Source organism: Lucilia cuprina, chromosome 2 (genome assembly GCF_022045245.1).
Source record: "Lucilia cuprina isolate Lc7/37 chromosome 2, ASM2204524v1, whole genome shotgun sequence".
NCBI lineage: Eukaryota > Metazoa > Arthropoda > Insecta > Diptera > Calliphoridae > Lucilia > Lucilia cuprina.
This window is the reverse complement of record NC_060950.1, coordinates 12,256,676-12,281,427: the sequence shown is the minus strand read 5'-3', so window position 1 is coordinate 12,281,427 and position 24,752 is coordinate 12,256,676. Positions and strand designations below refer to the sequence as shown.

The window sequence follows — 24,752 nt, the reverse complement described above, 5'->3', positions numbered from 1 at the left end:
CTCTTATTGCGTCTCGAATATGGCTTAACACTTTTTGTTAAAACTTCATGACGCGATATATGAAAGACCTGCTGTGTTGGATAAATTCCAAAACCAGATTTCTACTTTTGTCTCTGGGTTTCAACTTTTTCCAAATTTGCCTTGAAATGAACAATGAAAAGTCTTGACCCAAAAAAACTCTATTCCAGCAATGACCCTGGATCATGGATTATATATCAACATAAAGGTATCTCAGAGACCATTCTATTGTTACCCTTATCGAATAATTAATAATCCAGATATGTTCAACAAAGGAGCCCTCCGGATCTCCCGGAATTGAATAGAGCAGAAACATATCTAATCAACTGGATTAGAAGAATTGATGAACTTCACGACAGCATCCATAATGATAATTTTAACTTACAACTTAAATTTCTTTAAGTGTATATTGAAAAAAATACAACCCTGCTTTTACTTTGCATGAGTAATACAACAGCTGAGAAAAAGAAAAAAAAAACAAAACAAAGAGCAATTGGAAAAAATAAAACGACAACGAAAAAAAGTTGCATGTCAAACGAAAAACTCAAAAATAAACAAATTCGTGGCAAATGTTTAAAACAAATATTTCTTATAGTTAAAAGAAAATTTATAAGAAATAACAATTAAAACAAAATGGCCAATCTAAAGGATGATTTAGATCAATATTTGTTGCTGCAAAGTGATCAAAAGAAAAAATTCAATGTAAAAGTGCCACAACTTAAGGTGCCAGAATTTGGTAATATTTTCAGCAGAAACACAGAACCAGAAGCCAATAGTTGGCTAAAGGAAACACAGGACTCCTGTTGTCCTAAATTGGTAATAACTATTGTAGATTAAAATAATCTTTCATGTTAATTTAAGGTTTGCTTTGTTTTGTAGTCACGCTTACAACGCATAGTAGGCTTTGTAGCCTGTCTGGGCATGGGTACTTTATGCATGACCATCTCCATGTTTTACATACCAGTACTACTGTTGAAGACCAGAAAATTCTCCTTACTCTACACCATGGGCAGTTTATTTTTCATTTTAAGTTTTTGTTTTCTCTCCGGTTTTATGGCTTTCTTTAGGACTTTGTTTACTAAGGAACGAGCCCTAGTATCGTCGGCCTATTTCAGCTGTTTATTTGCCACCTTGTATTGTGCTTTATGGGCCCAAAGTACTGCCTTAACCGTTTTATTTGCTCTATCACAAATGATTGCTTTGGCTTTTATGGTCATTAGCACAGTACCGGGCGGTTCGTCGGGTATAAAACTGTTTGGTTCCTTATTCAAGAGTAGTGTTAGTTCATCGGGTTCGAGTGCTTTGCCAGTTTGAATCTGCTGCTGCCGCTGCCACTTTGCTGGTTGACTCTTAATATATTTAATATATATGATTAATATTGATATATCCTCTCTCGATAATTGTAAATATAGTGTATACGTGTACTTTTTTTCACTGTAGCTGTAGTATGTATTGGATGTCTTTGACTTTGAATATATTTTAAAATAAAATAATATATATTTTTTTCTAACTACATAATATATTATGAAGATGACTTTTTATGAGGGATTTGAAAAAATGGCATTTTACTGGAACAAAAATGTTAGTCAATTACTTAGTTAGATGGTTAGTTTGAAAGAACTAACTATCAAAGAAGAAATACAACTAGGCCTCTATCGGGCCTGTTGTGCGCTACTTAACCAGTGCTTCAGGTGGGAATCGAACACACCACCTCCGGTCTACCAGGCTAGAAATTTAACCACTAACCTACCGGTGAACACCAAACTCAATTACTTACATATTACAATTACGTTTTTCATAAACATATTACTTACCTTATTACTTACTCACTTACCTTATTTACATACTTACCTAACTAATTACTTTATTATTTACTCACTTTTTTAGTTTTTTACTCACCTTATTATTCACCTAACATTTGGTGAATAACAAAACTCTACTCTTTCAAAAACACTCTGTTTATCTACCTATCATTGTTACATGAATCACCCTGTTAAACTGTCACTCTCATATTTTGATTAAAGCAACTCTGTTATTTGTTTTCTTTTTGTTGCTTTTATTTCAACTACAAGCAACGCGTTTCACTTTATAAATTAGAATTTTGCTAAAATTTTTAAAGAAAATTTAAATATTTTAAAAATAAAACATGTCTAAGAGACCAAGTAACAGTTTAGTGCTAATGCAAGACCCTAAAAAGTCTAAACAAGACTTAATAGCCTATACAAATCGTGATAAGGCTTTGATGGAAGCAGTAAGTAGAAATACATTTCCAAAAAAACAATCAAATGTTAAAAAAAACTCTTAATTTTAGGGAGTTAGAAGAACCTCTAATTTATTGGCTCCCATTATGCTATTGGAAGGTCATCAAGGTGAAATATTTTGTACTGAATTTCATCCGGATGGTGAAATGTTGCTGTCCTCTGGATTTGACCGGCAGATATGTAAGTAAATCTTTAACTTAACCCCATTAATTTAAAAACAAAAACTGCCTAAATTCTAGATATTTGGAATGTTTATGGTGATTGTGAAAATATTTTGGCCATGTCCGGTCATACGGGTGCTGTTCTAGAGGCTCATTTTAATACAGAAGGTTCGCAAATTTTCACCTGTTCCACAGATAAAACTTTGGCCATATGGGATATAGTAACCGGCAATCGCATAAGACGTTTAAAGGGTCATAATAATTTTGTTAATTCTGTACATGGTACACGACGTGGACTACAAATGTTATGTTCAGGTTCAGATGATCGTACTATACGTATATGGGATGCACGCAAAAAGCTATCGGTACACACACTGGAGGCACCCTATCAAGTTACGGCAGTGACCTTTAACGATACGGCCGAACAAGTTATATCAGGCGGTATTGATAATGAATTAAAGGTATGGGATATACGTAAACAGCAAGTGTTGCACAGTTTAAAGGGTCATACAGATACTATAACCGGCATATCCCTATCACCCGATGGTTCCTACATCTTATCCAACTCTATGGATAATACTTTACGTATTTGGGATATACGTCCCTATGTGCCCGGTGAGCGATGTGTCAAGATATTCCAGGGTCATCAACATAATTTTGAGAAAAATCTTTTACGTTGCGCCTGGTCACCGGATGGTAGTAAAATATCTGCCGGTTCAGCTGATCGCTATGTCTATATTTGGGATACTACAAGTCGTAAGATATTGTATAAGTTACCAGGCCATAATGGCAGTGTCAATGATGTAGATTTTAGTGGCAAAGAACCGCTGATTGTATCAGGGTCTAGTGATAAGAATTTGTATTTGGGAGAAATTGAAGATTAGAATAAAATAAAGGGAAATAGAAAAAAAAAATAAAACTTTTCTTTGTATTATTTAACGATTCCGTATACAATGGTAAGTAAAAGGAAATTGGTAAGTAAAGTAGAGCTTAAGATCTTGTTCGATATTGTATGCCATAATCTTTTATAGGAAATTTTCTATAACTAATACAAAAGTTGAAAAGTTTAATTTGTTATCAACCGGCATTAGGTTCAGAATCCTGTAACTAAACTTTGCTGCGAACTCGTTTTAAAACATTTTTTTATATCGTTTCCAAACATTTCACAAATATAATAAAAGTTTTTACAAAAACAACACGTATCGTTGAGGTAGCTAGAAAAAATAAGACTTACAAAATTTTGTATTCCAATTGTGTCCATTCTCCGGCTGCAGCAGCCAATCATTTGTATACTTCTTTCTATATTTCTTTTACACTTTTTAACTATTTTTTTTTATATCACTTCACTTTTTAACAATTTTTTTTTAAATTTTACTACAATTTTCTTTAGATTCCTTGAAAATTAAAACTAATTTCACAAATTCTTGTTGCAAGTGCAGAGAAGCTTATTTTTACTAAACAAATGGCGGTTCTTTGTTTTTTTTTTTTTTGCAATAATAGAGTTGCCAATAAAAAAACAAAAATTTATAACGGCACGCAATTGTTTTCATTAAAAGAAGTTGCCAGATGCAAATTTTGAAAGGAAATCACAAATAACAAATTAATGTTATTTTCAGTTGTGGGAGTTTAAAGAAAATCGTTATTAGAGTAAAACTATAAATAAACGGATTTTTTTTGTATATCAACGATTGGAAAAATCTAAATGGCTCCATGTATGGTATTTTTAACACAGATTCCAAAATATAGGCTTCCTAGCCTATATAATGAATAATAGGTTTAACAGCTGAATATAATCATAATAAAATTGCCGCTAAAATATAATTTTAGTCAAAATACCGATATCGCTACATTATCACCGTGGCTTTCTGGCCTATATAGACAATAATAGGTTTAATAGCCGAATATAATCATAATAAAATTGCCGCTAAAATATAATTTTTTTTTTTAATTGCCAACTTTGCATTGTATGTAATTTAAGATTTGACCATATGATACCCTACACCAGTCAGTATGTTAAAAATGGGGATTATTTAAAAAGATAAAGCATTCGATTTGTTTTTTAACTTTATTCCGGAATATTTTTACTTTTGTTTTGGCAAATAAGGCATTTTTTACAAGATGGTTCAAGAGAGAAGGGGAAATTATGGCCCTATCCTTATAAATGTTGATAGTGGAAGTTAAGTCTACTTTAGAATTTAAAAGTGTTATTAGTGTTTGTAAGTGAATTTTAACCTTCAAGTCATTTTCTGAAGGGGAGTTTGTATGGGGGCTAGGGTCAAATAAAGCCCAATCATTACAAAAATCTGTAGTGTAATTTAAAATTCTAAAAAATTAAGTTTTGTCGACATTAATTATGAGCCCAAAGGCCCTATTTGGGTTGGGTACGGTTGTATGGGGGCTAGTCGAAATAATGAACAGATATTAACCATTTTCAATAGGCTTCGTCCCAAAAGAAGCCAAATTTCATACAATTATCTTGAAAATTGTGGCCTGTATCTTGCGCACAAGGTTTACATGAAAGCCAGCCAGAAGAAAATTTACTTTTATATATATGTAAAATATGCTTTTTCACATATAAACATAATTTAATTTAAAATTTTGTTTTATATACATTTAAGGGTTAATTTTTTTTTAATAAAATACTGGCAATATCAAAAAGTGCCATATCCGTTAAATATTCAGTTGGCAACTTCTTTTTATGCCTGCAATTAATACCGTTATTATAAATATTCGACATTTAATTTATATTGGCAACTCTTAATTACTCTGCAAAAACAAAATGTAAACAAAAAAACCGCCATATTTGACAGAAAACTTTCAATTTGTCATAAGTGTTAAAAAATTATATGAAAAACTTAAGTTTATTAAAAAAGGGGTTAAAAAAAGTTTTGAAAATATTAAAAAGTTATAGAAAGTGACCGTAAAGTTTAGTGATTTTTATTAAATAAGAAATTTATATTAATTTGTTTGATAAAACTGTGAAAAAAATTTTTGTGAGCAAATGCTGTGCAGCTGGCTGGAGTTAATAAATGTTTAAATAATTCAACAATTATTTGGTCGGAGTTGATAAAAGTTCGAATAATTTTGCAAGTATGTATAACTCTTTATTATTTTATTAATTTTAAAGTGATTAAGCCTTAAAGTTTTAAATATTGTTTATTGCTTTGGAAAAATCTTATTGTGGAAAATTCCGGAAAGGTGGAAACATTTTCCAAGTTCAATATAGGCAACTATGTATAAAATTTTGTTCCATAAACATACTTACATGAGTATGTATTTGGAAAATAACCCACAAAGAGTTGTATTTGAAGTAATAAGTTTTAGTCGAAAGCTTGATCCTGGATCATAGAAACAAAGCTTCAACTTGCTAATCTCTGTTTCAGTCATCGTGGCTTTCAGATGTGCTGATATATAGTTCTTAATATCTAGTGACAGAAAGTTGGTTGTGGGTTTCAGAAATTAGTCCTGTTAGCTATTCTGTAGGAGTAGAAGAAACTTCCTATTGGCAAGGTTGCCTTCACTTTGGCTTTTAGTTCCCATTTCAAGCAGCCCAATAATGTTAGTATTTTTAGATGATAAGAATTTGACTGTTTCCTTTATCTACTCATTCTCTACTCCCTCATGAGGAATTTTACAAACATTCACTTGACACAACTATCTCTATAAGGACTTTGTTCTTATAAACTGCAGTAAGTTGTCGTGTGTAGTTGCAATTAGTTCTGTCAGTTTTGTGTCAGAAATAATAAAAATTATTAATTGTTTAATATTCTAGAGTCTAGATCCTTAATAGTTCTAACCATCTCTGTACATCTAGTAAAATCAAGTGAAATTGTTCATAAATCATTTATTTAGTTAAATAAATTCCTTTAGAATTCCTAATCTAAAAGCGTTAACGTGACAAATAGATCTTCATTACGAAAAACCCAAGTCGTACTTGCTCAAAGATTGTCAACTCAGCGATAGCTATTTCAATCGAATATTTTTTCACCCAGTCGAACTTTTACAACAACAAGTAATCTAGAGAATCCTTATAGGAAAGTCCTTATCGATAATCTGTTCAATATGGAATTCATTAAACAAAGAGATACTCTTATTAAAACATTCTAATTATGTATAAATTTTATTAATAAAAAAACACAATTTTTAAATACATTCTTATTCCGAACACATTATACAATCTCCTGTGATAATTCTTCACTTTGCGACTGTGTCGAGGTAACGGGTATAATATTTATAAAATTATCATAACTAGCCGGTATAACATCTTGGGACTGTTCATATGGTAGTTCTTGGGATTGACTGACCATTTGTGAATCAATGCTCATTGACATAGTGTTAACATCATAAAGATTTTCAATTTCGGGTGCAACTTCTTGAGATTGTAAAGTCTCACCTTTTGCAACTTGTACGTGTAATTGACGTTCATTACTATTGAGTTGTACGGTCTCAATAGAATCTTCAGAGTCTTCGTCATCTTCCATTATATCATCGTCTTCAATGTCAGCCAATAAAATATTATCATTATCACTTTGTGTAGATGTTGCTGGTGTTAGTACTATAAAGGGTACCTCTTCTAAAGGCTGTTGTAGTTGCTCTTGTTGGGTTTGTGTCAATAGTTCGTTAACATTCATAGATTCAGTATTAACTTCGAGTTGCGATTCAACTGCTTGATCTAGTTCTTTTTGGCTTAAAACATTTTCTGTTATTACGCTTTGACGGTTGATTGGAGTAGTTTTTTCTTGGTGAGCTTCCTGTCCCTGAGTTTGTGTTGTAAGTAGACTGTTGTTGAAAGTTACTTTTTTCCTGGTTACTTTTTGTCCTTGGGATTGTGTTAGCAATTCACTGCTATTCATAGATTCTGTGTGAACTTCAATGTTTCTTTCTACTTCTAAATCAAAGTCTTGAATTTCATTTGCATTTTCTGTCAAAAATTCATTTACATTCATAGATTCTGTATTAACGGCCATTTGGGATAGTTCTTCGAATTCTTCAGACTCAGATACCCTAAGCCGAGGACTTTTACTGCGTAACTCCTCGCGTCGCCAATAGTCCAATGATAAAATATTCTCCTTTAATTGAAAAGCCCATTCTTCTTTTCGTGTTTTTAATATCTCCTCCTCGTCGTAAAGAACAGCTGGCTTCATTTTATTCACCGCCTTGGCCAGCATACGTAAACGATCACGTTCCGACCATCTTTGATAGCGTCCACTTTCTGTAAACACTATACGATACTCATTGGCCACATTCCATCGCCACATATTCACACGACATTTGTGTTTTAAACATAATTCTTTTAGTTCGTCTTCCGTGAAGACTCTTTTTAAATCCTCTTTGGTAGGTTTCTGTAAATTGATGTTTAATTTATTTATTTGGAAATATTTGATTTACAGACTTACACTTAATTCCAGATAATGATTGTATACTTTACTATTATTTTCATCACTCATTGTAATTATTGTTTCCTATTTTTTTGTGGCGCTCAAAACAATTCCATTTTCTGTTTGTTTATGTTTTTCATCTAAAAGTTGTCAGATAAAAACTATTTGTTTACATATTTCAGGGTTGTATTTTTGCTCAACTTTATGTCAAGGTTGCATTCTAAAGGGAGTGTTTGTAATTAGATAATTTGTTCGAACTGAAAATTATATTCGAAATATCGGAAACAAGATAAATAATATATTCTATTCTAATTGAGTTCGATCCTAAAAAATAGTCTAGACCAGACTATAGACTAGAGTATAGACTAGACTATAGACTAGACTATAGACTAGACTATAGACTAGACTATAGACTAGACTATAGACTAGACTATAGACTTGACTATAGACTAGACTACAGACTAGACTATAGACTAGACTATTGACTAGACTATAGACTAGACTATAGACTAGACTATAGACTAGACTATAGACTAGACTATAGACTAGACTATAGGCTAGACTATAGACTAGACTATAGACTAGACTATACTGGACTATAAACTATAGACTAGACTAGACTATAGACCAGATTATACACTATACACTAGATTATAGACTAGGTTATAGAGTAGACTATAGACAGGACTACAGAGTAGGCTATACACTATTGACTTGACTATGTAGACTACATTGAAGACTAGACTATAGCCTAAACACAACACCGTTGTCTAGCATAATCAATATAACAAACTTTAATATAGGAGTGGATTTTTTTGATGATCAGTCCTCATGTGACCTTAGCCTGCATACAATCTTTAATTTAAATATCGACATATAGCCGACTTTACTTTCTTACTTGTTTAATACGGAGAAGGCCCTACAATTAATCTGTTTGTTTGTGCTTTCTTTAGCATGATACTTAACTCTAAAATAAATTGTAACGGTTTCATAGCAACTAGAAATCTATTTATATTTTATAAATAATTTGAACACTTAAAAAAGCTAAAGTTTACTTTTGTCAACAACATCAAAATGATTTCCTGCATTTGTTTGGGACCCAAAAGATCGGGAAAAACTCATTTATTAAAAGCATTACAAGATAACGACTCTATAGATGAGACTAGCTATTCAACTCCTACTAATGGCACAAGTATATACCACATATTATTTCCCACAAAAAACAGCCATGATGAGGGTATGAAACCAAAACCTCCACCTACTGCCGCAGATGTGGATGGTATGGCGCTTGACGGAGAGCAGTCGAAAAAGAAAAAATCCTTACCACCTCTTAAGTCTATTCGTATTTTGGAAATTGGAGGCAGTATGGCACCTATATGGCGTCAATATTTTAATGATGTCAAGAAACTAATGTATGTCGTTGATACTGCTAACTTATGTCAAATATCGGCAGCAGGTAAATGGAAACTTTAGGATGAGGACAAAATATATACTTCTTATTGGCATTTGTGTTAAATTGTAGGTGTTCTATTTTATTCAATATTGGCTGAGCCTCGTATACAGAAGGTTCGTATTTTATTGGTTCTCTCTAAAATGGACTATGCCTATCGTCAGATGCGTAATGAGGCTTTACTAATGCTACAAATGTCGAAATTGGAAAAGGAAATAAGACAACGTGTGACTATTATCGAAGTTAGTCCCGTTAGTAAAATGGGTTTAGATGACATTTATAATTGGTTAAAAATACCTTAAATAAATCAGAAATAAGTTAAACTAAATTTGTTAACAATTTCATAAAATTGCTATTCCTTTTTAAATTATTAACTTGTCAACAATAAGGAAGTTGTTTTAGTTGGGCTTAGAACTGAACTAGAACTAGAACTGAACTAGAACTGAACTAGAACTGAACCAGAACTGAACTAGAACTAAACTAGAACTGAACTAGAACTGAACTAGAACTGAACTAGAACTGAACTAGAACTAAACTAGAACTGAACTAGAACTGAACTAGAACTGAACTAGAACTGAACTAGAACTGAACTAGAACTGAACTAGAACTGAACTAGAACTGAACTAGAACTGAACTAGAACTGAACTAGAACTGAACTAGAACTGAACTAGAACTGAACTAGAACTGAACTAGAACTGAACTAGAACTGAACTAGAACTGAACTAGAACTGAACTAGAACTGAACTAGAACTGAACTAGAACTGAACTAGAACTGAACTAGAACTAGAACTGAACTAGAACAGATTATATATTTTTGGATAAATGTTCTAACATCGTATAGGTATAGTTTCGATTCCAACAATTTCTTTATTAAAACCAACAAAATGTAACTCTAATAGATATATGAAACTCATATTCATCTTAAAGTTTATAGTGATCATTCATATATTTTAAATTATTTTCAATTTCCATTGAATCAACCAAAACATCCTTGGCAGCATTCAGGTAAGATTTAGCTTTTAAAACATCACCAGTATAAGCGGCTAAAACGGCCAAATTATTCAAAGCGGCGCCATTTTGAGCATCGGAAGTGAGGCAAAGTTGTAGGCAACGTTTGGCTAAATTAAAATCGCCTGTAGTCTGAAATTTCATAAACAATATTAATTAGATAAATCAATTTATAAGCTTCTTATTAGCGTTCTTACAATGGCCCCAAAACTGAGATTATACCAAACATCAGCTTTTTGTTCCGAAGATTTTGAGGCTGCTAAAGCTCTTTGGAAACAAGGTAAAACAAGATCGATTTGGCCGCCATAAAGGCAGCATAAAGCAATATTACAATACAACTCAGCCGAATGGACGCCCAAGGAAAGAATACGTCTGAAAAATAGTTATTAATTTGGTGAAAAATTCAGGAGTTCTTTTCTACGAACCTATAATACATCAAAGCCATTTCGGGATTATTATCGTAAAAATAGTTTAAGGCTATGCAGGCCAAAGCTTCAATATGTATAGGATTTAATTTCGATATTAAACGATACATTTGCATGGCATCTTCTGGCTTAGATTGCTCATCCAATAATCTGCCCTGTTCTATACGAAACGTAACATCAAATGGATGTCTATCCACTGCTGTCTGTATCAAATCCATGGCCCGGTCGGTTTGATCTAGGCGCTGGTACAAACGTGCCAGTAAAAGATAAGTATCGGGATGTGGAAAAGCATTTAGCGATTGCTGTAGATATACTTCAGCTTTACGTGGATATTTCAGAGCTAAAAGACAACGTCCCATTTGTTGTTGCCACCACCATTCATCACAATTCGCTAGGGAACGTAGTGAGGCAGACGAACCACGTTTTTGCTTATGAACTTCCATGACAGCTTCACACAAAGAGTAGGCTTTCAAGACATCAGCTTCATGGTAGTAAAGAAACTGAAAGAGAGCTTTAACTAAAACTTTGCGTTCTGCATAAATGGTGGGGTTGAGACGTGAGGCCTGATATAAAGGAGCGGTGGCATCTCCTATATTAAAAGCAGCTGCAGAGCTGGCTCGTACCCGTGAAGCTGTGCCACAACGTGAAGCTGGACGGTTGCCTAGAGAGGAACCAGGTCGGCTTATGCTACTTGTACCAGGACGCACCTAATTTGCAATAATTTGTATTTTGAATTAAACTAATTAATACATAATAAACGGAATAGTTTACCATGCCAGATGTTGGCCTAGACGACAAGCTTGAATTTAACATTCTTTTACTTATACTCTCTGCTGTTCCCAAAGCTTTACGCTGATGCAAACTAGAAGCAGTAGAACCTCTTAAATTGCTCGTACTGGGTCTCGGAACAAATGCAGTTTTTATCGAAGTTCCAGGCCTTGCTGTTGTGGCAATACGCTCAAATTCCACTTCCTCGTTTACTAGAAAGACAGCAACAAAAAACAGAAAAAAGCAAAACATAAAATTCCAAGTTAAATACGGGTATCAACCACACCACATCTTAAACATTTCATTTTAAACTCCTAAAAAATCTAAAAAAAATCATACACTCTTACATGTTTTTACATTTACAAAAAATCCAAACTTATTTCGTTTTTCTTTGTGCAACAAACAAAAAACCTTTAAGATATCCAACCATTCAAGGTGATTGAACACAATGGAATGTGGGCAGTACTAAACAAGATACTATGAGCTTAAATATGTACATAGTTTTGGATGCGTGTCTTAAACCTTTATTTTTTATATTTTCGTTTCGATATTATTTTTCCTCTTACAGCATGATCATGATGATCATGCCATCAATGCACTTACTAGAATTGCACTATGGGGATAATAATAATAATAACCTTAGTTCTGTTTGAGAAATTGTCAGTTGTGCTTGAAAGTGTGAAACATGACCCAGCAAGATTGATAGGACGTAATGCTCCACATATCGCTGGTTCTCTACAGAACAATCATTAAGCTCTTCATATGGACTGAAATGAATGATATAACCCTGGACACTTTTTGTTTTCAGCAGAATAGCGCACCATATCATACAGTTCCGCAAATGTTGAAACGTTTGCGTACTTAGCTTGACTGAACTAGAGCTGAAGTAAAACTGAACAAGAACTGAACAAGAACTGAACCAGAACTGAACCAGAACTGAACTAGAACTAAACTAGAACTGAACTAAAACTGAACTAGAGCAGAACTAGAACAGAACTAGAACAGAACTAGAACAGAACTAGAACAGAACTAGAACAGAACTAGAACAGAACTAGAACAGAACTAGAACAGAACTAGAACAGAACTAGAACAGAACTAGAACAGAACTAGAACAGAACTAGAACAGAACTAGAACAGAACTAGAACAGAACTAGAACAGAACTAGAACAGAATTAGAAGAGAACTAGAACAGAACTAGAACAGAACTAGAACAGAACTAGAACAGAACTAGAACAGAACTAGAACAGAACTAGAACAGAACTAGAACAGAACTAGAACAGAACTAGAACAGAACTAGAACAGAGCTAGAACAGAACTAGAACAGAACTAGAACAGAACTAGAACAGAACTAGAACAGAACTAGAACAGAACTAGAACAGAACTAGAACAGAACTAGAACTAGAACTGAACTAGAACTGAACTAGAACAGAACTAGAACGGAACTAGAACAGAACTAGAACAGAACTAGAACAGAACTAGAACAGAACTAGAACAGAACTAGAACAGAACTAGAACAGAACTAGAACAGAACTAGAACAGAACTAGAACAGAACTAGATCAGAACTAGAACAGAACTAGAACAGAACTAGAACAGAACTAGAACAGAACTAGAACAGAACTAGAACAGAACTAGAACAGAACTAGAACAGAACTAGAACAGAACTAGAACAGAACTAGAACAGAACTAGAACAGAACTAGAACAGAACTAGAACAGAACTAGAACAGAACTAGAACAGAACTAGAACAGAACTAGAACAGAACTAGAACAGAACTAGAACAGAACTAGAACAGAACTAGAACAGAACTAGAACAGAACTAGAACAGAACTAGAACAGAACTAGAACAGAACTAGAACAGAACTAGAACAGAACTAGAACAGAACTAGAACAGAACTAGAACAGAACTAGAACAGAACTAGAACAGAACTAGAACAGAACTAGAACAGAACTAGAACAGAACTAGAACAGAACTAGAACAGAACTAGAACAGAGCTAGAACAGAACTAGAACAGAACAAGAACAGAACTAGAACTGAACTAGAACTGAACTAGAACTGAACTAGAACTGAACTAGAACTGAACTAGAACTGAACTAGAACTGAACTAGAACAGAACTAGAACTAGAACAGAACTAGAACAGAACTAGAACAGAACTAGAACAGAACTAGAACTAGAACAGAACTAGAACAGAACTAGAACAGAACTAGAACAGAACAGAACTAGAACAGAACTAGAACAGAACTAGAACAGAACAGAACTAGAACAGAACTAGAACAGAACTAGAACAGAACTAGAACATAACTAGAACAGAACTAGAACAGAACTAGAACAGAGCTAGAACAGAACTAGAACAGAATTAGAACAGACCTAGACCTAAACTATATGATTACTTGTTGAAAAGCTGTCAGCAAAAATGTCGGAACATATAAATGCAAAAATACTTGACATATTTTCTTCGCATCCGAGCCATAGTGCATTATGGTTGCCTTCGTACACTCTTTCATACAACCCCATAGTCCATTTTCAGTTTAATACATCGACGTGTCCAATAATATCAAGACGCGGCGGTTGCTGTAATGTGGTTAAGAAGAAGTACAAAGCTAAAGAGTACAAGCGAACGAACTAAGCAACGAAGGAACTAAAGATGAAAGCAAGAAAGGAGCTGAAAAGAAAAACATCTTGTGGACTAACATACATACATAAATATCTTCACACATACAACTGCAAGCATATAATTTATATACCCTTCACTTTAGCGAGATGGGTATATATAAAATAATCATTCCGTTTGTAATTTAATTTTTTGGAGTTTATTAAGTTTCAGTTTTTGAATACCGCAGATATCTTAATGATTCTGTTAGTATTGCTTTCAATGAGAAATCTATCTACATATTTCATACCGATCCAACCTCTGAATATTTCTAAAAAAAAACTGGAAAATTGTTTACGGATGGAAAATACACTATGGTGAAGGGAATATAATATTCGTCACAACTGAATATAGAACTCTTACTTATTTTCGTTCCTTTCGTTGCAAATTTATTTGAAAATTCTTCGTTCAATTCCACTCACTTGAGTTCTTTAAAGCTGCATATTATTACATGGAATGTCGGTCATATTGTTGGATTAAATTCTTCTTGAGGTTAAGGTTTATGTATTTATCATCATAATTAAGTATAAGTGTTTTTCAATTCGTGTGTGTGTGTTTTGTTGTCGATGTTATGTTGTTGTCCATTCAGCACATGTATTACTCCTTCTACTTACTACTTGCCTCCAAACATGTTGTGTTAGTTCGTTTTACTCGCAAATACTACTATAATGTACTAGTTGTTTGGATCTGATACTGGGCGTTTGATGTAGGTAATATTTGTTGTTGGTTTTTCTGTGATGATTTTGTTGCATACAACATAGTAGAGATTCTATTACTCTGTGGTTTATTTTTTTGTTTCCCTCCTGTACGTTCGTTCACATCGTGATGACTTCTTAGATTTGTTATTTGATGTGCTTTGACCATTCTTGTGAGTTGATTTTTTTTCTTAATATTAAATTGTATAAGTTCGTTTTTAAGTTATATTAACTTGGCTGATATGATGTTACTGTTGGCCATAACTTTACATTAGAATGTCATTGTGTTGGTCATATTTTAATATTATTTTGTTTATGAATTCTATTTTATATCGGCGATTCGATATAATGAAAGACATTTTTCCTGTGACATTTTAGAGAAGTCGAATATTTATGATAAAGTTTACTTTTTATTTGATAATTTGTTGTTAAGAATATAAAAGGATATTGCGAATGAACGTGAATTCTCAAATACGAATTGAGTAAACATTATTTGATAAACCTTAAGTTGTTAACAACTTCGACGTTGTTATAACGTATATTATCTTACGCTCAGCAGCAAATTGACAACAAAATGTCTATAATTTTTATGTAACATCCGTTGTCAAAGTAAATCCAGAAATACGAAAACACTCGTTGTCGGAATCTAAATTTTGTACACATTCGTTGTCTAAATTTTAACAAACGTGGTAATCTCATTATTGAAAAATAATCCGTTGTGTACAACACTACGAATTATGGCATCTCTTATGCAAGCCGCAGAATCAGTTTTGAAATATCCGATCAAACTATTTCGAAATCTGGAATTTTACTATAATTTATTTAAAACCTGAATTGAATTAGAAAAGAACTGAACTAAAACGGATTAGAACTGAACTAGAAGTAGAACTGAACTAGAAGTAGAACTGAACTAGAACTGAACTAGAACTGATGAACTAGAATTGAACTAGAATTGAACTAGAATTGAACTAGAACTGAACTAGAACTGAACTAGAACTGAACTAGAACTGAACTAGAACTAGAACTAGAACTGAACTAGAACTGAACTAGAACTGAACTAGAACTGAACTAGAACTGAACTAGAACTGAACTAGAACTGAACTAGAACTGAACTAGAACTAGAACTGAACTAGAACTGAACTAGAACTGAACTAGAACTGAACTAGATCTGAACTAGAACTAGAACTGAACTAGAACTGAACTAGAACTGAACTAGAACTGAACTAGAACTGAACTAGAACTGAACTAGAACTGAACTAGAACTGAACTAGAACTGAACTAGAACTGAACTAGAAATGAACTAGAAATGAACTAGAACTGAACTAGAACTGAACTAGAACTGAACTAGAACTGAACTAAAACTGAACTAGAACTGAACTCGAACTGAACTCGAACTGAACTAGAACTGAACTAGAACTGAACTAGAACTGAACTAGAACTGAACTAGAACTGAATTAGAACTGAACTAGAACTGAACTAGAACTGAAACAATTTTTATTAAATAGTAAAAAATACATAATTAGGGGTTTGATCAATAAACTTACGGTTTACAAATTTTAATTTTCATATAAAATTTTTTCAATATACCTTTGATAACTGTTTATGAATAAGGCAATCACAAACTTAACTATTAACTAACAAAATATTTTTTAAACATACTTCCTTATTTAAATGTAACCGCTACTAAACAATCTCCTTAATTTACTTGAAAAAAATCCTAAATTATAATAAAAAAACACTTAAATACATCTTGAAAAAGCACTTTACATAAATACAAACATACATATGTATAAAAAAAGGAAATCCTTGAAACATACAATGAAAAAAGAACTAATAACAAGCAACCATTACTTACCGGCATCATCTGCATCATTGGTTTCCAAGTCATCAATATAGATGCGTTGCGTAAGTGCGCGCATTTTTAATTGCCAAACGCCTTCCATCATCCACGTGGGCATGATGCTAAACGATGATGACGACGCTGAAGAAGAAAAATTTGTTGTTGAATTGTTAGCAATTGTTGTTGCAGTTGCCGAAGTAGAAGACGAAGAAGATGAAGAAACATTGTTGCCATAAATGCCACGTTGGCGTCCACCCTGCCTGACGGCCATGCGTTGAAAATTGCTACTGTATCTTTGAATGCTACTGTTGTTACTTATACCGGCACTGGTAGTACCAACAACACCACTACTACTGCCATAGCTATTGTTTAATAACAACTCTTCACCACTACTACCGCCAGCACCACCAACTGTTGCTGTACCATTACCATTTTCCTCATCTTCATCCGGTGGTGTATTAAACATTTGGACATTATTTTCGTGACCTGCTTGTAACATTGCATTGCACACCTCAACACATTTTTCATAATTTCGACGTCGATATAGCGAGACAGCCTTAAAATATTGCAATTCCATGGTCGCCAAAGATTTTTCTATAGAAGCTGAAGTGGTCGAGAGAAGACCAGTAATATCAGCTATAGTAGTGGTAGTAGATTTTGCCGATGTTGTTGTTACTGCATCAACAATATTATTATCATCATTATTCATAACATTTGTTTTAAATTCTTTGGAATGTTGTTGCTGATGTTGTATAGCAGTAGCCATCATAATTGTATGTTGTTTTTTATTCGTTTTTCTGTTTTTTTGGCGTCCTTTTGTCCGTCCTTCAATTTTTTTCGATATAAAAGTGGTTTTTATCTAATGTACATGGAAAGAAATAAATGTATTTAAAAATTTGATAATCGTTCTGGTGGCCCGTATTATATATAATATATTGAAAATGGATCATTTAGAAGATCATGACTCGGCAATACCGATCAGGTACGATGAAGTACTAGAACTTATCAAGAAGTGAACTAGAACTGAACTGAACTAGAACTGTACTAGAACTGTACTAGAACTGAACTAGAACTGAACAAGAACTGAACTAGAACTGAACTAGAACTGAACTAGAACTGAACTAGAACTGAACTAGAAGTGAACTAGAACTGAACTAGAACTGAACTAGAACTGAACTGGAACTGAACTAGAACTGAACTAGAACTGAACTAGAACTGAACTAGAACTGAACTAGAACTGAACTAGAACTGAACTAGAACTGAACTAGAACTGAACTAGAACTGAACTAGAACTGAACTAGAACTGAACTAGAACTGAACTAGAACTGAACTAGAACTGAACTAGAAATGAACTAGAACTGAACTAGAACTGAACTAGAACTGAACTAGAACTGAACTAGAACTGAACTAGAAGTGAACTAGAACTGAACTAGAACTGAACTAGAACTGAACTAGAACTGAACTAGAACTGAACTAGAACTGAACTAGAACTGAACTAGAACTGAACTAGAACTGAACTAGAACTGAACTAGAACTGAACTAGAACTGAACTAGAACTGAACTAGAACTGAACTAGAACTGAACTAGAACTGAACTAGAACTGACTAGAACTGAACTAGAACTGAACTAGAACTGAACTAGAACTGAACTAGAACTGAACTAGAAACTGAACTAGAACTGAACTAGAACTGAACTAGAACTGAACTAGAACTGAAACTAGAACTGAACTAGAACCTGAACTAGAACTGAACTAGAACTGAACTAGAACTGAACAGAACTGAACTAGACTGAACTAGAACTGAACTAGAACTGAACTAGAACTAGAACTAGAACTAGAACTGAACTAGAACTAGAAAACTGAACTGAACTAGAACTAGAACTGAACTAGAACTGAACTAGAACTGAACTAGAACTGAACTAGAAACTGAACTAGAACTGAACTAGAACTGAACTAGAACTGAACTAGAACTGAACTAGAACTGAACTAGAACTGAACTAGAACTGAACTAGAACTGAACTAGAACTGAACTAGAACTGAACTAGAACTGAACTAGAACTGAACTAGAACTGAACTAGAACTGAACTAGAATTGAACTAGAATTGAACTAGAACTGAACTAGAAACTGAACTACTAGAACTGAACTAGAACTGAACTAGAACTGAACTAGAACTGAACTAGAACTGAACTAGAACTGAACTAGATCTGAACCAGAACTGAACTAGAACTGAACCAGAAATAAAACTAGTACTGAACTAGAACTGCAATACAACTGAATTAGAAATGAACTAGAACTGAAACTAAAGTTTAAAAATTAAAACAAAAAATTCTTTTGACAGTGTATCTCTTGATCGGTTGCTAAATTTTTCTCCCGCTTGACGTCCTTTTTTTGTTATATTTTATTATTATTGCAGTTGTTTTTGTTATTGTTCTTTAAAAAAGTCTTAAAATAAAATTGTTGCTGCTGCTACGTTTGATATTAACGTTATTTTTTTTTTTTTGTGGTTCTTGTGGAATTTCAAGACCGGATGTTTGCGCGATTACTGGTTCTTCTTCTTTGACTGCTGTGTTTGTTTCTTTTCTTACATTTTTCAGAATTGTTCTTTTCTTTTTTTTGCCTTCTTTTTGTAGCTTTTTGGCTAAAATTCTTTTAGGGTTTCTTGGGTTTGGTTTGTTGTTGCAATTGTTGGTGTCGTAATTTTTATGTTGTTTTACTTTGGATTGTTTTTTTTTTTTGTTTTTGGTTTAACTAATTTATTTTCGTTTCAACACTATTTTTAATTTGTTCTGTTTCTGAGAAAATAATTTATTGAAATTGGTTTTTCGTCTTAATGGTTTTTATTTTTTCTATAATATATGTTTTGGTCTTTAAGTTTTGCTTGGTTTTCGTCGAACTACTGTCAAAAATATTGGTTGTCATAGTAACCGATTTGAGACAAACAAATAAATTAATGTTGTCAATTACAATTATTCGATTACTCGAGTATTTTGTAATTCTAAAGATTTTCAAAATGTAGAATAAACTTTAAAATAAAAGTTTATTCTACATTCTTGATATTATCTCAATAATTTTAACAATAAATTCTTTAAATATTTCTGTGAACATATAAAAAATTCCTTGCCGTCTAACAAGGCTGTCATAACTTTGAAATAAATAATGTGTAATTAGATTTTTATCGTTTTTGCTAAAATTTTATTTTTTTTCTTTCCACTCTTCAGCTATTTTGCAGATGGCTTGGACGAGTTGTTTAAGTAGTGAATGCATTCTTGTTAAAATATAATAAGAATATTAATGCGAATATTTTACTCATTAAAAATACTAGATAAGATAAAAAAGTTATTTGAGCCAAACAAATTTGAACAGTCGGAATATGAAAACAAGAAACATTATTACACACACGGTTAATCATCAATGAACTCTTTTAATTGTTATTCGTACCCAACAGTTCTAAGCACTGTTATCCTGATTCCTTTGATTTGATTTGTTAAATATTTCTTAATGTTGAATTTATTTTTTAAGGAATTGTTTTAAGTCCATAAGCATTTTGTGACCTCGATGTCTACATGATTTCGAGTTAAATATTAAGCAAAATTTAACTTATATTTAGCTTAAAGCTATTAGTTGTAACTTACCTCTAACCTCAGATTAGAAATTTAAAAACTAGTTTTTCTACCCACACTATCCATTGATTTCAACACCTCATCTGGTGATATGCTACCAAAAAAACCTTCATGGGATGTGATAATTTATTCATGAAAATGTTTTCTTTTGCGAGTGATTATGCAAACTTAAACAATTGACAACATTTTTGGCATCTCAATGTTATTTAAGCATAAACAGACGAAAATTTCCATTTTAAGAAGCTGTCAACAAACTGTCAATTGAAAAGTGTCAGAGCTTTAAAAGTAATTATTCAAGATAAAAAAAGACAATTTGTTTTTGAGCAGGCACTCCGCAATATAGAAAAAATATGTTATTAGAGTTGCAGTTCAGTTCTAGTTCAGTTCCAGTTCAGTTTTAGTTCAGTTCAACTGAACTAGAACTGAACTAGAATTGAACTAGAACTGAACTAGAACTGAACTAGAACTGAACTAGAACTGAACTAGAACTAAACTAGAACTGAACTAAAACTGAACTGGAACTGAACTAGAACTGAACTGCAACTCTAATAACATATTTTTTCTATATTGCGGAGTGCCTGCTCAAAACAAATTGTCTTTTTTATCTTGAATAATTACTTTTAAAGCTCTGACACTTTTCAATTGACAGTTTGTTGACAGCTTCTTAAAATGGAAATTTTCGTCTGTTTATGCTTAAATAACATTGAGATGCCAAAAATGTTGTCAATTGTTTAAGTTTGCATAATCACTCGCAAAAGAAAACATTTTCATGAATAAATTATCACATCCCATGAAGGTTTTTTTGGTAGCATATCACCAGATGAGGTGTTGAAATCAATGGATAGTGTGGGTAGAAAAACTAGTTTTTAAATTTCTAATCTGAGGTTAGAGGTAAGTTACAACTAATAGCTTTAAGCTAAATATAAGTTAAATTTTGCTTAATATTTAACTCGAAATCATGTAGACATCGAGGTCACAAAATGCTTATGGACTTAAAACAATTCCTTAAAAAATAAATTCAACATTAAGAAATATTTAACAAATCAAATCAAAGGAATCAGGATAACAGTGCTTAGAACTGTTGGGTACGAATAACAATTAAAAGAGTTCATTGATGATTAACCGTGTGTGTAATAATGTTTCTTGTTTTCATATTCCGACTGTTCAAATTTGTTTGGCTCAAATAACTTTTTTATCTTATCTAGTATTTTTAATGAGTAAAATATTCGCATTAATATTCTTATTATATTTTAACAAGAATGCATTCACTACTTAAACAACTCGTCCAAGCCATCTGCAAAATAGCTGAAGAGTGGAAAGAAAAAAAATAAAATTTTAGCAAAAACGATAAAAATCTAATTACACATTATTTATTTCAAAGTTATGACAGCCTTGTTAGACGGCAAGGAATTTTTTATATGTTCACAGAAATATTTAAAGAATTTATTGTTAAAATTATTGAGATAATATCAAGAATGTAGAATAAACTTTTATTTTAAAGTTTATTCTACATTTTGAAAATCTTTAGAATTACAAAATACTCGAGTAATCGAATAATTGTAATTGACAACATTAATTTATTTGTTTGTCTCAAATCGGTTACTATGACAACCAATATTTTTGACAGTAGTTCGACGAAAACCAAGCAAAACTTAAAGACCAAAACATATATTATGAGAAAAAATAAAAACCATTAAGACGAAAAACCAATTTCAATAAATTATTTTCTCAGAAACAGAACAAATTAAAAATAGTGTTGAAACGAAAATAAATTAGTTAAACCAAAAACAAAAAAAAAAAACAATCAAAAGTAAAACAACATAAAAATTACGACACCAACAATTGCAACAACAAACCAAACCCAAGAAACCCTAAAAGAATTTTAGCCAAAAAGCTACAAAAAGAAGGCAAAAAAAAAGAAAAGAACAATTCTGAAAAATGTAAGAAAAGAAACAAACACAGCAGTCAAAGAAGAAGAACCAGTAATCGCGCAAACATCCGGTCTTGAAATTCCACAAGAACCACAAAAACAAAATAATAACGTTAATATCAAACGTAGCAGGCAGCAACAATTTTATTTTAAGACTTTTTTAAAGAACAATAACAAAAACAACTGCAATAATAATAAAATATAACAAAAAAGGACGTCAAGCGGGAGAAAAATTTAGCAACCGATCAAGAGATACACTGTCAAAAGAATTTTTGTTTTAATTTTTAAACTTTAGTTCAGTTCTAGTTCATTTCTAATTCAGTTGTATTGCAGTTCTAGTTCAGTACTAGTTTATTTCTGGTTCAGTTCTAGTTCAGTTCTGGTTCAGATCTAGTTCAGTTCTAGTTCAGTTCTAGTTCAGTTCTAGTTCAGTTCTAGTTCAGTTCTAGTTCAGTTCTAGTTCAGTTCTAGTTCAGTTCTAGTTCAGTTCTAGTTCAGTTCTAGTTCAGTTCTAGTTCAGTTCTAGTTCAGTTCTAGTTCAGTTCTAGTTCAGTTCTAGTTCAGTTCTAGTTCAGTTCTAGTTCAGTTCTAGTTCAGTTCTAGTTCAGTTCTAGTTCAGTTCTAATTCATTACCTGATCAGTTCGTTTGTAGTTCTTCATCCATGTTTGAGTTTGTACCTTTTTTAAAAATCACCTTCACATAATTTACATTGCTTGTAGGTTGTGTTTGACACTTGGGATGGACGTTTAGACCTAGTAAATATTTATGAATAAAATTTGATTTCAAATGATAGTACTAATACACACACTTAAGTATTGGAATGACAACTCTAATAAATAACATAAGTTAAAAAACAATACATACATACTCACACCAATTTAACTGAATGACTGACTGATTTAATGAATGAATGAACAACTAACTTGTCGACTGACTATTTGGCTGGATCACTAACTCAAGTGTCAGTCTAAAAGACAGACAAACAGAATTACCGTATTGTGTGAGTGTGTGTTGAGCTGCGAGCGCCTTTTGGCGTTAGTATGTGAAGTGAACTCATCAAAGAAATATGCATAAAATATGGTTAAAACATTTTTTTAAATAATAAATAAACAAATAGATAAATATTTATCAGCTGAATTGCAAAAAAAGCACACACGCAAAAAATAATATTTAACTAAGTATAAAGTTATTTTATCTGCTTGTCAACTGAATTCTTTTGCACTGTTTGTCTTTCATACCATAAATATTTTGGAGACACACTAAGGTAAACATATAGAGTTGCCGTGTAAATTTGATTATCAGTCCTAACTAATTACTTATTTATCTAATCGTTGGGGGCATTCCCTAGTTTAGACGCAGAACTGCAATTTATTTTTAAAATTGAAAATGTCTGGTAGACGTGATCGCTCATATTTCTGTACAAAAATCGATTTTTCATATGAAACACTTTAAAAATTCTGCAATCGGTAATAAGTCAGTAGATAAGCGTTAAAATGGATAAAGAAGCTCGATCTGTGATAACTTATATATCATACTAAAAATCTATATGTAATGAAAAAGTCTGTGATCACTGATATTTTAGACCAAAAATCAATTTTTAGCGAAAAATTTGAAAATCGTTAATAACTCCGTAAATAAGCGTTTAAATTGAAAAAGAAGCTCGATCCGTGATCACTGATATTTCTGACCAAAAATCGATTTTTTGTGAAAAATTTTAAAATCGTTAATAACTTGGTAAATAAACGTTTAAACGGAAAAAGAAGCTCGATTTCTGATCACTGATATTTCTGACCAAAAATCAATTTTTAGTGAAAAATTTAAAAATTGTTAATAACTTGGTAAAGAAGCGTTTAAATGGAAAAAGAAGCTTGATTTGTAACGAAAATCGTTAATAACTCGGTTAATAAGCGTTTGAATAGAAAAAGGAGCTCGATCAGTGATCACAGATATTTCTGATAAAAAATCGATTTTTAGTGAAAAATTCTAAATCGTCAATAAGCGTTTGAATAGAAAAAGGAGCTCGATTTGTAATCACTGATATTTCTGACCAAAAATAGATTTTAATTAAAAAATTCTAAAATCGTTAATAACTCGGTAAATATGCGTTTAAATGGAAAAAGAAGCTCGGTCCGTGATCACTAATATTTCTGACCAAAAATCGATTTTAAGTGAAAATTTGAAAAATCTTTAATAACTCCCTAAATAAGCGTTTAAATAGAAGAATAAGCTCGATTTGTGTTCACTGACTTTTCTGACAAAAAATCGATTTTTAGCAAAAAATTCAAATCGAAAAATTCAAAAATCGATTTTTAGAAAAAAATTCTAAAATCGTTAATAACTCAGTAAATAAGCGTTTAAATGGAAAAAGAAGCTTGATTTGTAATCACTGTTATTTCTGAGCAAAAACGATTTTTTGTGAAAAATTCTAAAAACGTTAATAACTCGGTAAATAAGCGTTTAAATGGAAAAAGGAGCTTGATCTGTGATCACTTATGTTTCTGATCAAAAATCGATTTTTAGTGAAAAATTTTAAAGTCTTTAATAGCTCG

The 24,752-nt window shown here is 32.2% G+C and overlaps 5 protein-coding genes across 5 annotated transcripts; 3 read left to right on the top strand and 2 right to left on the bottom strand.

The window, feature by feature from the left end:
* The first annotated feature begins 522 nt into the window (after positions 1-522).
* LOC111686191 (protein transport protein SFT2) lies at positions 523-1,531 on the top strand. The gene is made up of 2 exons (XM_023448507.2): positions 523-834; positions 898-1,531. The coding sequence occupies exons 1-2, from the start codon at positions 652-654 to the stop codon at positions 1,330-1,332; spliced, it is 618 nt and encodes a 205-aa protein (XP_023304275.1). The 5' UTR covers positions 523-651; the 3' UTR covers positions 1,333-1,531.
* Positions 1,532-2,053: 522 nt separating this feature from the next.
* Positions 2,054-3,353, top strand: LOC111686190 (U5 small nuclear ribonucleoprotein 40 kDa protein). Its single transcript, XM_023448506.2, has 3 exons — positions 2,054-2,269; positions 2,330-2,459; positions 2,519-3,353. Exons 1-3 carry the CDS (start codon positions 2,165-2,167, stop codon positions 3,322-3,324), a joined length of 1,041 nt encoding a protein of 346 aa, XP_023304274.1. The 5' UTR covers positions 2,054-2,164; the 3' UTR covers positions 3,325-3,353.
* Positions 3,354-6,525: 3,172 nt separating this feature from the next.
* On the bottom strand, positions 6,526-7,968 carry LOC111686188 (telomere-binding protein cav). The gene is made up of 2 exons (XM_023448503.2): positions 7,837-7,968; positions 6,526-7,782 (listed from the first exon to the last, which is right to left on the bottom strand). Exons 1-2 carry the CDS (start codon positions 7,885-7,887, stop codon positions 6,610-6,612), a joined length of 1,224 nt encoding a protein of 407 aa, XP_023304271.2. The 5' UTR covers positions 7,888-7,968; the 3' UTR covers positions 6,526-6,609.
* A 924-nt stretch (positions 7,969-8,892) lies between these two features.
* LOC111686189 (ADP-ribosylation factor-like protein 16) lies at positions 8,893-9,570 on the top strand. The gene is made up of 2 exons (XM_023448504.2): positions 8,893-9,274; positions 9,341-9,570. Exons 1-2 carry the CDS (start codon positions 8,893-8,895, stop codon positions 9,568-9,570), a joined length of 612 nt encoding a protein of 203 aa, XP_023304272.2.
* A 536-nt stretch (positions 9,571-10,106) lies between these two features.
* LOC111686192 (tetratricopeptide repeat protein 8) lies at positions 10,107-17,586 on the bottom strand. Its single transcript, XM_046953645.1, has 5 exons — positions 16,669-17,586; positions 11,473-11,681; positions 10,702-11,408; positions 10,474-10,648; positions 10,107-10,408 (listed from the first exon to the last, which is right to left on the bottom strand). Exons 1-5 carry the CDS (start codon positions 17,420-17,422, stop codon positions 10,190-10,192), a joined length of 2,064 nt encoding a protein of 687 aa, XP_046809601.1. The 5' UTR covers positions 17,423-17,586; the 3' UTR covers positions 10,107-10,189.
* Between the last annotated feature and the right edge of the window lie 7,166 nt (positions 17,587-24,752).

Bases quoted from the DNA above. Each gene is read 5' to 3' on its own strand.
- LOC111686191 (XM_023448507.2), top strand. From the start codon at position 652: ATGGCCAATCTAAAGGATGATTTAGATCAATATTTGTTGCTGCAAAGT. The intron at 835-897 runs GTAATAACTATT...TTTGTTTTGTAG, and splicing joins ACTCCTGTTGTCCTAAATTG to TCACGCTTACAACGCATAGT.
- LOC111686190 (XM_023448506.2), top strand. From the start codon at position 2,165: ATGTCTAAGAGACCAAGTAACAGTTTAGTGCTAATGCAAGACCCTAAA. The intron at 2,270-2,329 runs GTAAGTAGAAAT...TCTTAATTTTAG, and splicing joins ATAAGGCTTTGATGGAAGCA to GGAGTTAGAAGAACCTCTAA. The intron at 2,460-2,518 runs GTAAGTAAATCT...CCTAAATTCTAG, and splicing joins TGGATTTGACCGGCAGATAT to ATATTTGGAATGTTTATGGT.
- LOC111686188 (XM_023448503.2), bottom strand. From the start codon at position 7,887: ATGAGTGATGAAAATAATAGTAAAGTATACAATCATTATCTGGAATTA. The intron at 7,783-7,836 runs GTAAGTCTGTAA...ATCAATTTACAG, and splicing joins ATCATTATCTGGAATTAAGT to AAACCTACCAAAGAGGATTT.
- LOC111686189 (XM_023448504.2), top strand. From the start codon at position 8,893: ATGATTTCCTGCATTTGTTTGGGACCCAAAAGATCGGGAAAAACTCAT. The intron at 9,275-9,340 runs GTAAATGGAAAC...GTTAAATTGTAG, and splicing joins ATGTCAAATATCGGCAGCAG to GTGTTCTATTTTATTCAATA.
- LOC111686192 (XM_046953645.1), bottom strand. From the start codon at position 17,422: ATGATGGCTACTGCTATACAACATCAGCAACAACATTCCAAAGAATTT. The intron at 11,682-16,668 runs GTAAGTAATGGT...CTGTCTTTCTAG, and splicing joins CAATGATGCAGATGATGCCG to TAAACGAGGAAGTGGAATTT. The intron at 10,409-10,473 runs GTAAGAACGCTA...ATGAAATTTCAG, and splicing joins ATCTCAGTTTTGGGGCCATT to ACTACAGGCGATTTTAATTT.